This window comes from Hipposideros armiger, unplaced genomic scaffold (genome assembly GCF_001890085.2).
Source record: "Hipposideros armiger isolate ML-2016 unplaced genomic scaffold, ASM189008v1 scaffold_680, whole genome shotgun sequence".
NCBI lineage: Eukaryota > Metazoa > Chordata > Mammalia > Chiroptera > Hipposideridae > Hipposideros > Hipposideros armiger.
Window position 1 is genome coordinate 822,416 of NW_017732030.1, and position 18,922 is coordinate 841,337.

General features: G+C 36.2%; 1 protein-coding gene across 1 annotated transcript in view; it reads right to left on the minus strand.

Annotated features, from left to right (window-relative positions):
* Positions 1 to 18,922, minus strand: part of HIBCH (3-hydroxyisobutyryl-CoA hydrolase) — a 103,414-nt gene that overhangs the window by 60,525 nt on the left and 23,967 nt on the right. The window contains exon 5 of the mRNA XM_019626482.1: positions 17,983 to 18,063. Within this exon, the coding sequence (XP_019482027.1) occupies positions 17,983 to 18,063 (81 nt within the window). The remainder of the gene's footprint in view (positions 1 to 17,982; positions 18,064 to 18,922) is intronic.

Below are 18,922 nucleotides of genomic sequence, written 5' to 3' on the forward strand. Positions count from 1 at the left end.
GACTGATGTGCCTCACCCAGGAAGAGCGCAATGATGGTGCCAACTTGGGCCAGTGAAGCAACGTCCTCTACAACTAGACTGAAGAACAGTAACGACGCAACTTGTCTCTTCCCCTTCTCCCAATTCCCCAGCACTGTTCCCATCCCCCCAATTCCCCAATAAAAATCAAAAAAAAAAAAAAAAAGAATCCTTTATGGTTGTTCGTAAGAAGTCTCCCCTTGAAGCTTCTGAAATTTACTGTTATATATTCTATTTAACAAGTAATCTTAGCTGGCACTCCTTTGCTAGACTAAAAAGGCTTCAAAGTCTTCAAGTTTTATTGTACTAACTAATAGTCATACAGATTCATTACCCAAATGTAAGACTGAATTCCAATTCCTAACTATCCTCAAATACTTTCTCTGCATCCCATCAAAACCAGCAGTCAAATCTCAATTTTCATTTAATTGGGTATGTCCATAGCATTTGACGGGGTTGTTTACTCGTACTTCAGGAAACACTCCATTTGGCTTGGAATCACCATACTCTGTCTTTTGGTTTTCCTGCTATTTCATTAGTTGCTTTTTCTCTTCTCCCTGAAATCAAAACGTTGATCTGCCCCAATGATAAGATATTATCTCTCTATTCTACTTCACCTGCACTCTGTTCTTCCTACATTCATTCCCTAGGTGATCTCTTCCAAGGGCCCCAAGAGTTTCAGGATTATCCACAACACTAACGACTTAAGTTATTTCCCCGTCTCTGATTTCTCTAGACTTTACACCTAGCTGTCTATAATTGAACATCTCCACTTGAATGTCTAATGTGTACCTCAAACTTCACACATCACAAGGCAATCTCGATTTCTCCTCAGGCATGCCACTGCCTCAGTCTTCTCTAGCTCAGAAAACAGCGCCGCCATTCACCCAGCTGCTTGGGCCAAAAGTCTCGGCAGCATCTTCTTTCCTTCTGACCTCACAGTCTAATCTATGAAGCTGTCTTGACAGTTATAACTTCAAATTATATCCTGGATTGGTCCTCTTTTCACCATTTCCACCAATGCAACCCTAGTTAAAGCCACTATCATCTCTTGCCTGGGTTACTATCTTTTAGTTCTGTTCTTGCTACAAACCATCCTCTACACAGCAGCCAGGTGAGCTTATTAATGTAAATCAGTTCATGTCCTTCTCCTGCCCAAAATTCTCCAGTGACTTCTTATCACATTAAAATATTACCAGAACTCCTAATTATGGCTGATACAGGATCTGGTCGTCCCTTTCTATCTCCCTGATACTATGGTCTACCATTTCCCAACTAACTCACTTTCACTCTGGTCAGCCACACTGGCTTTTTTTGTATTTAAAACTTTCTTAATTGACATATAATATACATTCAAAAGCACACAAATAGTAAGGGTAAGTATACAGGCCCAGTGAATCATACCAAAATGAACACACCCCTGTAACCAAAACGCAGATGAAAATCATTAATACCTTTATGCACCCTGTCAGTCACACTACTCCCCTCATCCTTCAGTTAACTACTATTCTGACTTCTAACAAAATAAGATTAAGTTTTTCTGGTTTTGATCTAGATACAAATAGAATCATAGAGTATATATTATTTATCTGACTTCTTTCAGTCACCATTACGTTTATGAGATTCATTCACATTGTGAGTAGCAGTAACTTTTTTCACTGTATAACAATCTTTTGTATGAATAAACAACAATTAATCAATTCTACTGTAAATAAGTAGTTAAATTTTTCTAGTTTGGAACTATTACAATGATTCGATGACCATTCATTCAATGACCATCCATACGCATATCTTTTGGTACATAAGTACATACATTTTGGATGGGTATATACTAGGGAGTAAAACTGCTGGGTCAAAGATATTAATTCAATCACTTTTAAAAGGTAATATCAAACAATTTTCCAAAGCAGCAATACCAATTTCTACTCTACTAGCAACATATGAATTTGTTATTCCACATCCTCACCAATATTTGAAATTGTCTTTCACATTTTAGTCATTCTAATGAGTATTTGTTAGTATTTTATTGTGGTTTCAATTTCCACTTCCTTGATGATTAATGCAGTTTAGTGCTTTCTCATGTTTATTGGCTATCTGGATTTCCTTTTTGTGACATATCTACTCGATCGCTCATTTTTCCACTGGCTGTTCTTATCGGTAGAAATTCTTTATATATTCTGAATATGATTCCTGTGTTAGATATATGTATTTCAAATACCTTTCATCAGTCTGTTGCTTGCCTTTCCATTCTCTTAATGATGGCTCTTAATGATGGATAGAAGTTCTTAATTTTAATGCAGTCTATTTTTGTGTATGGTGCATTTAGTGTACTATTTAAACAATCCTTCCTACTCGCAAGGCGTAACATAAGCATGTGTTCCATTCAGGATATTCTAGTTATCTTTCTATTATTGATTGCTAACTGAAATTCCACTGGGGCCAGAGGACATAGTCTGTAAGATTAATCCTTTGAAATATGTTGAGACTAATTCTATGGCCAATTTTGGTAAATGTTCCATGCATGTATGAACATGAAATCTGCTGTTACTGAAACCATAAAAACCCTAGAAGAAAACAAGGGTTTTGGTGTTAGTGTTGGCAATGATTTTTTGGATGTGACAGCAAACACAAAGCCAACAAAAGCAAAAACAAAGTCAATTACATAAAACTAAAAGCTTCTGCACAACAAAGGAAACAATCAACAAAATGAAAAGGCAACATATGGAATGGGAGAAAATATTTGCAAACTATATATCCAATAAAGGGCTAATTTCCAAAATATACAAGATACTCATACAACTCAGTAACAGAAAAACAAACAATCTGATTAAAAAGTGGACAAAGGACCCGAATAGACATTTTTCCAAACAGAACATACAAAATGGTCAAGAGGTACATGAAAAGGCATTCAACGTCGGCAATAATCAGGGAAATGCAAATCAATACAATGAGACCTCACACTTGTGAGGATGTCTATTATCAAGAAGAGATAACAAAATGTTAGCAAGGATGTGGAGAAAAGGAAACCCTTGTACACTGTTGGCAGGAATGAAAACTGGTACAGACAATATGGAAAACAGTACGCAGGTTAGGCAAGAAATTAAAAGTAGAACTACCATAGGATCTGTACCGAAGTAGGCTGAACTCAAGTGTTCTTTAAAAATCTTAACTTAATTAATAAAATGTCATCTGTTCTCTCACAAGCTCTCAGGTTCTAATAAGTAACTAAATGTTAAAAAAAATCCCAGTATTTTATTGTTTTATAATAAAAAATGGTTTCTTAAAATGTCAGCTAGATTCTGTACCTTGCTTTCTCCCACCTCCATGTAATCTTCCTTACCTCCCCTGCTTAATTCCACATGTATGAAAGAAACTGCAAAACTGTTTTTCTCCAAAGCATTGAGATCTTGCTTCCCAGCAATGTCATCCATTTGGTTCAAATAATCTCTTATAAAAATTCTGTGCAAGTTTGCATCGACAGAGCCCTTGCCCAGTAGTGCCACTATCTGGGTCACTTATTATATCTATTGTCTTTTTTCCTTCTCAGTTTTCAGTCATTTTGTCCTTTTGCTCAACGTGCCAAGTAATTTTTAATTAAATGCTGACATGGAGTATGAAAAATTATAGCGGCTCTGGATGATATCTTCCTCCAGAGAAAGCTCACCCTTTGTTTTGCTAGGCAGATAAAATGGAGGCTAATTATCTTAAACCATTTAGAGACTGAGCTGACTCAAGGCTGGATTGAAACTTTGGAAAGGCCTTTTCTATGTCTGGTTCAACGGTGCTATTAAAGTAAAGCCTTTCAGGTTTCCCACAGAGGCTGGGGAATTGACTGGGTTCGTCCCAAGGTGAGTCTTGAACTCCATGTTTGTCTCCTCAGCACTACAAGACTGACACAAATGCAGTTCTGCTCTTTGGGGGCCTTTCAGCTTGGCTTCTTAGCCTACTCCCTTGTTAAGCATGAACATTTAGCAAATATCTTAAGGGCAGGGTATTGGACACATACTTTGCCTTCCTTCTTACTGAGATAGTCACCTTTCAAGTCTCTACTTTGTTTCTCCATCCCCAGAAGTTTCTCTGCCTTTTCGTAGAGCCCCTCTGCCCAAGCCCCTCCCCTGTGTTCTGTTCTGAGGCTTTGCCCCACACCCAGAATGGGTAACTGACCTGAGAGCAGCGACCAACTGTTAGCTCACTTCTCTAATTTTGTCTGATCGAGTCTTGACTGCTTCTGCATTACCTTCAAACTGCAGCTGCAATCCACCTCATTTTAGCTCCACACATGAGACAGACGTGGATGTCCAGCCTCCTCAACTGCTCCCTTCACACACTCTATCCCATCACCTGCCCCTGTAAAGAGCTTGTCTGGTATCTGAGCTCTGCTTTAATAACAGCGAATGACATCCTCTCTTTCTCTACAATCTAACAGTGCCTCAGTCCTGTCTATTTCCCGACCCCCAAATTAGCCTCCCCTGCATCCCAAGCCAGAGTGAATAATACCTGTACTTTCTTTGTTTTTATGAATAAATTCTATGATTTTATTTTGTAACACCCTTCACTACTCTCTCCTTGTTGCTAATTCTGGAATAAGTGCTGTGCCAGCTCCAAATCAGTCATGAAAGAAAGCTCATTTTCACATTCATAGATACAGCGCATTCTGTTTTTCAATTTATTCCCCAAATAAAAGCCTTGATTGCCCTCATGTAAGTTGCATTCTCTTCTCTGAATTGTAAATGAGTGAATTTGTGACTATTTTGGTAAGCAGGGTCAAAGATCCTCATTAAAAACTATACTGGTAGCTATTTTATACCTCTGATATTTTGTGCTCCAACTGCATGATTATCAGATGTTTTCTATGCCTGGTGTCATTCAACATAACAACCCTGTGCATGGGGGTGGAGGGGTGTAATTATTGACTGCACTTTGTTTATCAGAAAATGAAGCTGAGCGATATTAAATTACTTCTTAGTAAGTGGTAGAACTAAGATTCAAAGTCAAGTCTCTTTGACTTCAAAGCCCTTACTTTCTAATACAGTTCTACTTCCTGACCCTTAGCTCTCAGTGCCTAATGTCGCATACAATTTCTAATCTCAGCCCTACCTAGTCACCCCGACCACCCAGGGGCCCCTGGCAAGAATAAATAAAAATAAAAATAAAAGTAAGCTATTCAATTGTCACTAACAGCAGCAAAAACAGAATACCTTTTAAAACTGAGCAATGATGTACTTATGTCTTATAGACCTTTGCAATACATTAATATAATTCAATCTTTGAGGGCTTTAATTATTTTCATAAGAAAAGGACATGTCTCAGTTGATCAGCGACTCATCTTAATCTGCTTCAGTAGTCCCCATTTAACTGAGCACTCGTCAATTTTCCACGAGGCTGGATTGTGTCTCAACAGTTTTGGGTATTGAATATGTTCCCTGTTTCCATTCCAGTTCCCACTTCTGTAATCATTAGAACATCCCCCTTCAAAATATGCCTTAAAACTTTTAATTTTCCATTATATTAATCACAAAACCCTTTCGTTAGCAGCATCCTAAGGACACTTTGAAAAACACAAAAACGATACCATATTGCACCCATATTTTGAGTTGGCGTATGGGGAGTTAACTTTGTTTCTATTGTAAAATGAATTAGAGGGAGAGCAAAGAAAGGGAGGGAGAGAGAAAGGAAGGAAGGAATTCTTTCTTTAAAGAAAATCTTAAAAATTCTTTAAATCCAAATCAGTTGATAGAGAAATGAGGGTGGTATTACATGTACAGAATAAAAATTTAACAATTTTTCTATTCTATACATACTTAAAATTAATTCTAATTTTTTAAAGCAAATTTGCCTATCTTTTAGATATTAACTTGAGAAAAAAGGACTTCAGCTATCTAAAGTAAAGGGTAAAGGGAATTTAAAATTTGTCTTCCTAGGAAACAGAATGAACTCTTTCAAATTAATGTTGATAAGAAAAAAGTTTAACTCCTTAAGAAACACTGGAATGATGTCTTACATAATTTTAATCAACCTATTGGAGAAGCTCTTAGAAACCTTCATTTTTATTTTACTGGATACCTACAAGCTGAGGAAATGTTCGAATTTCTGAAATCTGACACAGAATTAGCCATCCCCTCTACAAAGTGTTACACTGCTCTTCATGGTGAGTAACAAGAGACAGTAAAACTGTCATGTTCTTGCTGGAAAAAAATATTTTCTATAGTAAAAGAAAAAATTCAAGCTCTATGGTGCCATCTTTTGGACTGTTCAAGTTTTTTTAATAAAATTCTTTCTTCCATTCTAAGAATTTACTGATCAGAATCATGATGAAGACAGACACAATTACTATTTGTTTAGCTTTTTTTAAGCCATATTTGCCCTATCTTATTCTCATATTAGTATTAAAAAACAGTTAAGATATAATTAAAATATTAACATATATTACATATTAAAATATTAAATATAAAAAGATTTAAAATGATTACATAATTATGCATAATACTAGTATTCTACTAAAAATTCTGAAAATAAAGTCTTTTAGGATAACAAACTCTGTGTTCAACACCTATGATAGTGGTTCCTAAACTGAGACTCCCCACCATTAGCATCAACGGGGAACATGTTAGAAATGCAAATTCTCAGGCCACACTTCAAACTGACTAAACTGGAAATTGGAGTAGGAGGAGGCATCTGTTTTAACAAGCCTGCCAAATGGTTCTTATAGAAGCTAACCTGTGAGAACCATTGTCTTAGGAGAACTATGAAAAAGATCCACAGGTAACACTGAATCACACACACTGGTTAAGAATCGCTAGTAGATCAGCAGCAGTACATAACCTTAATTTCACCTTGGGATCACCAAGGAGTTTTTGTTTGTTTGTTTGTTTTTACCACTGAGCCATCTGGGCAGCAGCTCAGCTCAAGGTGCCAAGTTCAGTCTTAGTTGCAGGTGGGCGTAGCCACCATCTCATATGGGAGTCGAACCGGGAGCCTTGTTTTTAAGAGCGTGCGCTCTATCCCGAGCCACCCCGGGGCAGCTCAGCTCAAGGTCCCAAGTTCAGTCTTTTTAGTTGAGGGTGGGTGTAGCCCACCATCCCATGCGGCAGTTGAATAGGCAACCTTGTTAGGAGCACGTGCTCTCACCAGCTGAGCCATCCTGCCACCTGTTGGCAGCTCAGCAGCAGCTCAGCTGTGGCGCAGCTCACTGGCCCATGTGGGAATCGAACCAGCGACCCTGTTGCTCAGAGCCCATACTCTTAAGCAAGCTTTTAATCAACTGAGCCACTCGACCAGCTCCACCAGGGAGCTGGAAAAATGCCTGGGTCCCAACCCAATATCTGATTTAAAGGTTCTGGGAGGTGAGTAAGGCCTGGGCACTAGGATTTTTAAAAGACTCCCAAGTGATGTTAAAATACAGCCAAGGTTTAGAGCCGCTGATCTAGAAAAGCTGGACTTCACTAAGTCTCAGATTAAGCAAAGTTTGCAAATGAGACATGAAAAGTTAGCCTTCAAAACCAAGACACATACAAAATCCCATTACATAAATAACAAGCCAGTTCTCTTCCAGTCTAAATTTTTCTCTTTCAAGGCTATAATGTTTATTGTTTAGAGTAGAAATGTTTTAATAATTTATTAAATATGTACTGTTCATTACTAGTTGTTATGAAAAGGTTAAAAAAGAAGGTATGATAGTCCTTGCCTTTACAGACCACAGAATATGCTTGGGCATATTTCATAATAACTAACAATAAAGTATGAATGCCAAATTGGAAGTACAGATTGAATGCACTGTGTCAGTAGAGAAATGAATCACATTTAATCACAGTAGTATTTACGACTGTCAAAAATAGGGTAGAATGCCAGTCTTTAAGGATGAATTAGATACAGAGTATATATGGAGCATGTAGGTGGGCAGACCTGATGGGAGAAAAGACACATACAAGGTGTGATCACAAAATACAGTGAATGTTTAAATTAAAAAAAAAAAATTATTACAGTAAAAGACACATTGCCATTAATCTCCCTCAAAATACTCCCCCTCGCTTCAAACACACTTATCCCATCGTTGTTGCCACTTTCTGAAGCAGTTCTGGAAGTCTTTTGTGAGTGTCTTTTTGCGCTGTCATGGCTGCCTCGAGGTCCTGAATCCATTCAAAATATTTACCTTTCATGGTCATTTGACTTTGGGGCAGAGCCAGAAGTCGCACGGTGCCAGATCCAGTGAATAAGGTGGATGAGGACACACTGTAATGTTTTTATTTGACAGAAATTGCCATACCAGAAGTGATGTGTGACACGGAACCTTTCCGTTGTGATTACAGACTACGGTGAATGCTGCTGCTGAGTGCCATCCAACAGAAAGGCAGGGATCTTCAATACAGGAAGCGGTGCATCGAACCTTAGTAATAGTGTGTAACAAGTTTCAGCTTGTTTGGTGCAGCCAGTCGAGCTATGGTTGAGAGAAGGTGTGTTTTAAAGTGTGCCATAAATCATCCTCCATCATACAACACGCTGTTGTCACACATCGCTTCTGGTACATGGCAATTTCTGTCAAATAAAAACATTATGGTTTGTCCTCATCCAGCTTATTCGCCGGATCTGGCACCATGTGACTTCTGGCTCTTCCCCAAAGTCAAAATGATTCAGGACAAGGCAGCCATGACAACACAACTAAAGACACTCATGGAAGAGGACTTCCAGAACTGCTTCAGAAAGTGGCAAGAACATTGGGATAAGTGTGTTCGAAGCGAGGGGGAGTGTTTTGAGGGAGATTAATGGCAATGTGTCTTTTACTGTAATAATTTTTTTTAAATTTAAACATTCACCGTATTGTTTGATCACACCTCACAGGTTTTATTAGGGGGCTGACAATATAGAAAAACCTTTCTCATTGAAGGGTTCCTCATCTGAACCACGTATCAATGAAAATGAATTGACTATTTTCTCAATTTTCCCAAGGATGGTAGTACATAACTGGTACCACTCACGAAGCACAGGACAGAAACAGGTTAGAAGTTAATTCATTACATACAATGGATGCCTTGGGTCATTGGTTCTCACACTTAGCATGACTCAAAATCACTAGGAAGGCTTGTTAAAACAGACTGCTGGGTTCCACCACTAGAGTCTGACTGCGGTGAGGCCCAAGAATGTGTATTTCTAACGAATTCCCAAGTGCAGCCAATACTGCTGCAAGGATAACACCTTGAAAACCACTGTCTTGGGGGTACTAGGGTTTACTTCTCTGGTGGTATTGTAGCTAAGAAAGGCTGATGTAAAGTATATTTTCATTTTCATTTTGAAAGTCATTCATACTCTTTAAATACAGAAAACAGAGACCAACAGGAAGAGGGAGCATCACCCTTATTCCCTCTATTCAAGATAACATTATCTCGTTCTGTTTTACCGCAGCCTTCTCTTTAGAAACAAATGGAGTATTCCTAGCTGTAACATACATAGGAATGCATGCAAACACTGCACCAACCTATACATGTCATGGAGTCCAAAAGGCATAGTCAATTCATTCAGATGTGGTATGCTAGAGCATTAATTCTTCTTCTCAGGCTCTTATAAAAATACAGTTCTGCCCACTGACAGTATCATGGGGCAGTTCACCAATACTTACATATCACAACTAGTCTGTGTTATTAAATTTGAGTGATCTCTTGGTCAACTCGACCAAATGTTTAATGAAGTATTTTCAATAATGGTATCTCAGCAATATATTTTCCAAGCCCTTTCATTTCTGAGAATATTTTTCTTTTACATGTATATTAAATGACAACTTGATTGAGTAGAAAACTCTTTGGTCTGAACTTATTTCACAATTTCCTCAATCCATTGAGTTCTGGCACTTAACAAAGCCTGAAACCAGAATGATTTATGTTCCTTTGTACATACCTGTATTCACTAACCATCCCTTCACCGCCACTCCTTGGCCTGAATACTTATGATTAGTTTTTGTTTGTTTTTGTTTTTCTACTTCAAGCTTATAATTAAAAAAACTTAACTGAGCTTTTTATCTAAGTGTTGACCTCTTTTCACTGCTTTTATCTGGAATGCTGTACATCCTTTAATTGTACATACTTCAGGCTTGAGAGATTTTTGCTTTTAATAAAAGAAAGTCATCTTTAATTATATCTGACCATCATTTCTGTTTCAAGTGCTTGATTTACTTTCCTGGAGTATTTATCATTCCTTTGTTGGGTTCTCAGTATCTTTCACATTCATTACTGCAAAATGTTCTTTCTCATCATTTTTATCTGTGTCCTTTTTTGGTGAGAGCTTCTCAAGTTTGTCCTCTACAGATACAACTTCATCATTTGTAATATTAAATTTAACTCCTTCTAATCTATTGCTTTCAAAGAAGAATGTCAGTTCTGCTATCGCATTTTAGTTTCCAGTCATCCTTCCTTATGTTACCTGATTCCCTCTTTCAACCTATTAACCTTTCATCTGAGCTTGTCTCCTTATGGGCTGCTTTTTCTATTTTATTGGGACTACATCTTTTTACATGTTATTAAGTATGCCCCATGTTTGTTTGTTTTTTTCATTTATTTCCTGGTTCCTTTCACCTTCACAGAGCAGCTCTTCCTTCAATGCTTCAGATTATTTTTCCTTTCCCTTGTTCTGCTGTATTTTTTCAGGGAGCTCATATTTTCCCCATGTTACCACTTCCTTGACAATAGAAAACACAGCTCAGTACCTATCAACAAGCAGAGAGGTACAGACCGCCCTTGATCCTACCCTCTACATATCGCTGCTAGTGACATCCCTTCCTAAAATGATGTGCAAGATCTAAGCAATTCCCAGTGCGCAACAGGCTTCAGCTAGTGTGATTCCACTAGAAAAAGAAAAGAACTTCTTATATGCCCACTGATTAAATCTCTACAACGCTGGAACAGGACATTTTTTAAATTCTACCCTTTGGTCTCTTACTATCTACCTAAATCCTACCTTTTCGTGCCATAAAGACTCATTCTGACCTCTCATTTCGTTAAAGGTTTGTCTTTGTATAGTCAGTGCCATACAATTTACTACTTGTCTATAATTATTTCAGGTTTTCTCCATCTCCATATCAAGCTCTTCAAGGCCAGTGACATTTAAGACTTTTGTAATAGAATAGACTCAAATATTTGTCAACTGATAGAAATGCAGTTTCAGAGAACTTCACAAAATATTCAAACACTTTCACTAAGGTGAGATTTTATGCAACAGATTTTGGCAAACATATCCCCGCTATTCAGAGTCTACAAAAAACTCTACATTTCAGTTTCTCTTCTGAAGCTGTTGGAAGCAATCGGTTTATTTATAAGTAGAATAAGGGCTCTACGTTAAAGAAAAAAGATTCAATGAGTTCTGTTGGTTAAAAAAGCTTGCTAATTCAAGAAGCTGAAATAGCATATAACATAATTAAAAACATATTCTTTTGGGTGGAGGTAGTCTAAAAGTCCTGTAAGTAAATATTATATCCAAAACCTGCAAGGCTCCAAAATCCAAACGTGATTTTGTCTCAACAAGTTCTATTGTATTATACTCATCACTTCACTTCTGCTTAATAATTAACTTATTTTTAATAAAACTCACATATTAATGATGAGAATAAAACAGTCTACTTACCCCACCCATTGTAATTCCATGAATAAGAGCAACATATGGTTTCTGGCAAGAATCTAAAAGAAATAGAACTATAATTAGTTGCAATGTTTAAAATACATTTATTTTTTTCCAAAAATCACATTATATTAACTCTGAGTATTTTCCCAAGGAAATTTTTTTTTTTCAGTTCAAAACTAAAAAAAATATTTTTTAGTAGCTTAATTATAGGGTTTTGCATAGTGGTAGCTGCTTTTTTGAAATAACTTAATATATAGTATACGTAAATTTCATTCCTTCAAAAAAATTGCCTGGCAGTGACTAAGTCTACCTGGGGATCAGGAGGGGATAAAGTATTTTATAACATTTGGCACCATCATATTGTCATTATTCAAGGCAAATGGAAAAGCTAAATATAAGAAGAGCAATGAATCTGAACTTCTCCAAGTAAGTATTAACATAATTTTGAAAATAAAGCTAGAAAAATGGAACACGAAAAAGTAGAACATTTTAAGTATCGTGTCACTACTATGGACAAACATAATGTTTGATAGACAAACATCAGGCCTATACCTTCCCTAGTAGGTTATCTTTGCATTAGGCAAGCCTTGTCCATTGTTTTTATGCATCTAGGTTAAGACATTTTTGAAATGCCTCTTTTACAGACCCCTCCGAAGCATAACCACCCTCAAGAGAGGACATAATCTTGTTAACTATCCTGTAATTCAATCATAGATATTTCTCTGTCTTCCTTTCTAATCTTCCTTACATTCTCTCCTTAGTTCCAAGTGTATAAAAGTAACTGCAAGCTGTGGTTCTGGGAAGCATTTTTTCAGTTCGTTGAAATCCTGCTTCCAGGAGTACCCTCTGTTTGGCTCAAAGAAATGCTAATAAAATTTTATAAAAATTCTCTATAGATTTGGACTTTCCCACGTTGACAATTTTAATAACCTCACAGACTTAAAATTAAATTTTAAAGGGAGCTACAACAGGCAGTGCCCAGGGAGCTGCCCTTTCCAAATAGAATGCACCGTGAATCAAGAACCAAGTCAGGAAGTATCACTGACTGGCTAATAAGAATTCTCCCATATGAGGTTAGCCAGCTAGAGAAAATAGCCAATCTTCTTGGCTGTTACATTTCTCTCTGTAAATGAATAAAGATGAATTTTGAAAGTGGCAACATCAAAGTACTATCATCTTGTGGGGCCTTGTGCAAACTACCAGCTCCTCACATTTCATGCCTGGCAGCACCTATCTGTGAAGAGCAAACATTGATTTTCAGGTTTAATGACAATTACAAAATTAAATAAGCTTCCAGGCCAATGAACCTCCTGCCTGCTTCTCTCCCCCAGGGGTCCCCAGTCACAAGCATTTACATAAGGAACTTCCAAACCTATAGAGAATTTTTATGAGTTTATTTAAGCCAAACTGATGACATTGCTGGGAAACAAGACCTCAAATGCTCCCTCTCAAGGAAATTTTTACAAGAAATATCAAGGCAGACTAAATGTATGGCTGGTAAAATGAGTTTTTAAATGTCAATCCATAAACAATCCTGATCATCTGTTCATTATCATTTAACAACGCTTCTGTTTGAGACAAATGAAAGCCTTGTATAATTCATCTATTGAGAAATATAATTAACAACTGCCCTACAAGCCACTGTGGTTTATGTATACAGTTGTGTTTCAAAAAACATAATTTGTTTTCTATACATCTAGAATAGTATCTGGATACAAAGAGAAGTGTAGCATAAAGGGAAAAGCATGGCCTGGGAGTCAGAAGACCCAGATTGTAGTCTCAGACTTGTCATTAATTGGCAATGCAGTTATATTCAATATATATACTGGCATTACACACACACCATACAAACTGGCAATTCATATATATATATATATATATATATATATATATGTATACTGGCATTAGAAATCTACGTATTTCGTATATAGAGTATACACACACACAAGTTATATGCATGTCACATATGTGTATATACATATATGACACACAGATAAGTCTACTCATCTATTATATGACAAGACTTAATATATGGCCTCAGAAGTCCCTTCCAGCTCAAAAATTATGTAAACTTTTAGTCTGTTCCTTTCCCTTTTCTGTTTTTCCTCTGAACGGGGGAGTTGCCCGCAACTTAAAATGTAAATCACTGAGTTTCTGTTACAGCTTGTCGCCAATATTACTTCCTTACCGAAGACCAATAAAAAAACTACAGTTTAAATCCATTTAACAATTCGGTAAATATCCCCCATTTGTCAAATGAGCCATCAAAGCCCAAATCTAACTTCACATTCACAAAGACCTCAATAGCCCTCAATTTTGAACGCTAATTCCCTAGAAACTAGGGAAAGAAATTTCTCTATTGATTGAAATGGGGATACATAAACACACACACACACACACACACACACACACACACACACACACACACACAGACACACACCATTTCAGCTATAGATACATATATTTCAGACATAAAATATTAGAAGCTAATTGATGCAGGACATAAAACCAGAATCTGTCCAATTCCTTACTGATGAAAATACGTCATTACAATGTATAGAAATTATACCTTGAAGGCTTTCTCTCTGTATATTAACATTCTACCAAACTCTCTTTTCAAACTACTCAGAGGTATTTCCCATCTCCTTGTATTTAATTTAGAACTACCCTGTCTAATATAGTAGCCTCTAGCCAAATGTAGCTATTTAGATTAAAATTCATTACAATTAAATAAAATTTAAAATTAAATTTCTTGATCACACTAGCCTCATTTCAAGTGCTCATTAGCCACATGTGGCTGGCTAGTGGCTATCATATTGAAGCAGCACAGCTAAAGAATATTTTCATCACTGTAGAAAGTCCTAATGGACAATGCTGGTATAAATTTTTGGAAGAAAACATTCTAAGTAAATTTGATATGTAGAATTTTAGACTTAAAGAAGTGAGAGACGTCTCTTCGATTTGGCTCACGGAGTTGAAGTGGAAAACAGCCTCTTTCCCCAACTCCTACTTCAAAGACAGAAATTCTAGAAAAAATAAAATTTAAATGTATATCCAAGTTCGAAGCCAAACAAGGGAAATCCACAGGTGCCAGAAACAAATAAGAAACTCAAAGTCAGTAGGTGAGTGGAAGCTACAGTCAAAGATTATGAGTGTGTGTGTAGCTGTTTTCAGTTGGAAATAAATTCTGGGCCACATACCTTATGCACTGAATTAACTGCACAAAGCCTCATACCAGGAAGAGCTATTAAATTTGTAAAATATGACTAGAAAAACTATCTGTTGATCAAGGAACTCAGTTAAGTTTCTGCCCAGGGGAGGAGAGAAAAGTCAGAGAAAGTAGATGTTCAAGCACTGGATAACCACCACCTCCACTACAACTGAACAAACAAAGCATCCCTAACAAATTTGGAATAGAAGTCCATATCTAGGTAAAACGTGTCTATAAAACGGTTACACTAAAGAATCAAATTTAAAAGTTTTGCCATGGACATAAAAAATGAGACACTACAATCATTGAACATAATAATAAAGGTCCTGGTCAAAATATTTTTAAAAATCATAAATATAAGGAAGTAAAGAGACAAAAAAAATTATGTGCAGATGGTAGAACTGCCTATTAGAAAAGCCAAAAGAAACTACCAAAATCTCTTTACAATTAATAATTTCAACAGGGTTTCTGGATATAAGAACAAATATTAAAACCAAAAGTATTGCTATACACCAGAAATCGTCAATTAGAAAATGTAATAGGGGCGGCCAGTAAGCTCAGTTGGTTAGAGCGCAGTGCTCATAACACCAAGGATGCCGGTTTGATCCCCGTATGGGCCACTGAGCTACGCCCTCCACAACTAGATTGAAACAACTACTTGACTTAGAGCTGATGGGTCCTGGAAAAACACACTGTTCCCCAATTTTAAAAAAAGAAAATGTAATAGAAAAAATACCATTAATGTAGTAACAAAATACGCTACCTAAGAATAAAACTTAAAAAAAAGGTAAGATCTTTATAAAGAAAATTACAAAATGTTATAAAATGGACATGAAAGTCAATTGGATGAAAATATTCTAAAACTGGTTTATGGTGATGGTTGCAAAAGTTTACTAAAAATTATTGAATTGTATACTTGAAATGGGTGACTTTTATAGTATGTAAATGATAATTCCATAAATTTTTTTTAAGTCTACATGAATAAACAAACAGATATCCTACATGAATAAATAAACGGGGAGACTCAATAGCAGAAATATTAACTGCCCTCAAATTAATCTAAAATTCATTATCATGCCAATCAAAATCTCAACAGAATCTTTTGTGGAATCTGACAAAATTCTAAAATTCATACGGAAGATCAAAAGTCCAAAAATAAGTAGGCAAGACAATTCTAAAATGAAACAAGGGCACCAGCGTGAGCTGCCAAGAGTCACCGTGAACGGCCGTCCAGAGGCTGGCGACCCATCTGCCTCGCCTGGGAAGAGCGCAATGATAATACCAACATGGGCCAGTGAAGCAATGTCTTCCACAACTAGACTGAAGAACAAAAAAACAGCAATTGTCTGTTCCCCTTCCCTCAATTCCCCAGCGCTGTTCCCCTCCCCCAACTCCTCAATAAAATCTTTAAAAAAATAAAATAAAATGAAACAAGGGCAAGTTGTCCTACCACAGAGACATATCTTAAAGCTATAATAATTTTGACAGCATAGTTTCAACCTAAGTACAAAGAAATAGATCAATGAACAAACTAGACCAGAAACAGACCTGGTCATATATAAGAACTTGATATATAACAGAGGTATCATTAAAATCAGTGAGGAAGAATATACTTTTTTAAAAAAGTATGGCTACATCTGGCTTTCTAGCTGCAATATGAAAGTTAGATGTTACATATGCAAAAAAAAGTCCAAGTACATTAAAGACTTAGAGTATAAGGAAACAAAATATTCAAACTATTAAAAGAAAATATGAGAGAACATCTAAATAACCTCAGTGTTAAGTTGGGTTTTTTTAATACAAAAACACAGAAATCATAAGGGAAATAAATGGATACATTTCATACCATCAAATAATATACCACTGTATAGGGCAAAAGATAAATCAAAGTAACAGACTAGAGAAAAGCACTTGTAATATGTATAATCTACAATAGGAAAGAATCCAGAATACATAAAGACCTACAAAATCAGTAAGAAGACAAGAAATACAATAGAAAGATGAACGAAAGATAAAACTGAGAAGAAAATCTAGCTAATTAACATAAGAAAACACCTTCTACTCACTGGGATTCAATAAAATACAAATTAAAGCCACAATACGATATTAAACATGCTAAGTTTAACAGCAAAAATGATAGAGAAGAAGGTAGAAGATCAAGTCTTGGACTTCAGAGAAGAATTTGGAAACAAATGAAGATGTATAAACTCTATGATCCATCCATCCCGCTTCTATTATTTCTAGAATAACTTGCACATGGGCATTAAGGGGACATATATAAAGGTACAACAATCTGTATTAGTAAAAATTTGAAATAACCTAAAATATCCATTAATGTGGAATAGAAGATGTGGAATATATTCAAATATTGAATACTATAGACCAGTTGCATTCCATGTTATTAAAAACAACTTAAGGAATGACATATACAGTAAAATACTTATGTAAATTTCAAAACACAAAAGACTACAACTTTTGCTCATAAATATGTAGTAAAACTATAGAGTATGGTCTAGCAGGATACATGACAAATTAATGAGAATGACTGCTTCTGGAGAAAGAAAGAAATGGCAATGAGGAAAGCAACAAAATAGGCTGAACTGTAATTTTAAAACTTCTAATAAATTTCTCCTATATAAATTTTAAAACATCATACAAAAAGAAAATCCTGATGTCTGTTCATTCTGGGCTGGTGAGTACTCATGTATTAATTATATTATTTCCTATAATTTAACATTTGAAACACATGCTTGATAAAAGGACTGCTTCACTTCTGGAACATCTAATCTAGAACATCAACTATAAAGAAATTTTCATCCCAGAGTTCCTTAAGAATTATAAAATGACACTTCATTTTACAGAGAAAACTTGGACCCAATTTTTTTGTTTTCCAAGAAAGCCATCTATAAGATCATAATCCATGTTTTCATACTGATCATGTGACAAACAGTAGTTAAATATAGCCTACTACAGTATAAAAAGTGTGACCTGTTTTGGAATGAGCAGTCAGAACAGTTCAATCAAATTTATTTATGCCTGGCACATAGTATATACAAGATTAAATAACAGCACCTTTTGATTACATTTTAATAATTCATATTGTGCTGCGTTTCTTGATTCCATTTTCAAAACTCTCAGCAGAGCACACATACCAATGGCATTGTTTAGTGTATATTCTTCTCTGAAGAAATCTTCAGCAAGCTTCTGACTTGCTTTTGCAGCTTCTGAAGCCGCTACAAAAAAACAAAGATAAAAGAAGGAAGGATTACACATAAAAATAAAATAAAATAAAATAAAAACAGTGTTTTCCAGTCAATATAGTCCAATAAGATAAATTCAAAATATGGTGATGTTATGAGCCGGCTGAGTGGCTCAGTTGGTTCAGAGCGCAAGGTCTGAGCAACAGGGTCACAGGTTCGATTCCCACATGGGCCAGTGAGCTGCCATGCTGAGCTGCACCCGAACTGAGCTGCTAACAAGTGCCAGGATGACTCAGTTGGTGAGAGCACATGCTCCTAACAACAAGGTTGCCAGGTTGAACTCCCACATGGGATGGTGGGCTATGCCCACCCGCAACTAAGATTGAACACAGCACCTTGAGCTGAGCGACCACGAGCTGCCGACAGGTGGCCGGATGGCTACTAGACTTGGAGCTGAACTAGCTGCGCCCTCCACAACTAAGATTGAAGGACAACTTGGCTGTTACCCCACACACACACACACACACACACACAATTCCTCAATAAAATCTTTTAAAAAAAAAATTGTGATGGTAAGTACCGGGAAAACTCTAGAATTGTTTGTTAGTTTTGAAGCTGCCAGTACCACAGACATATTATAGTTGGGCCCAGATCCATAGCCCAATGTCAAAACTTCATGGCAAAAATTTTAAGAACTTCTTAGAAAGTGTTTTAAGTAATTTACACTTAAATAAGAAGTTATATACTGCTACAAAATGCATTCTCTTTTGACTGTTTTCTGTAGCACCTGGATAAACATTTGCTGGATAAACATTTCCTTTAGCAATTTATCTTAAACAAAGTGTACTATACATACACATACAGAAATATATATATATATATATATATATAT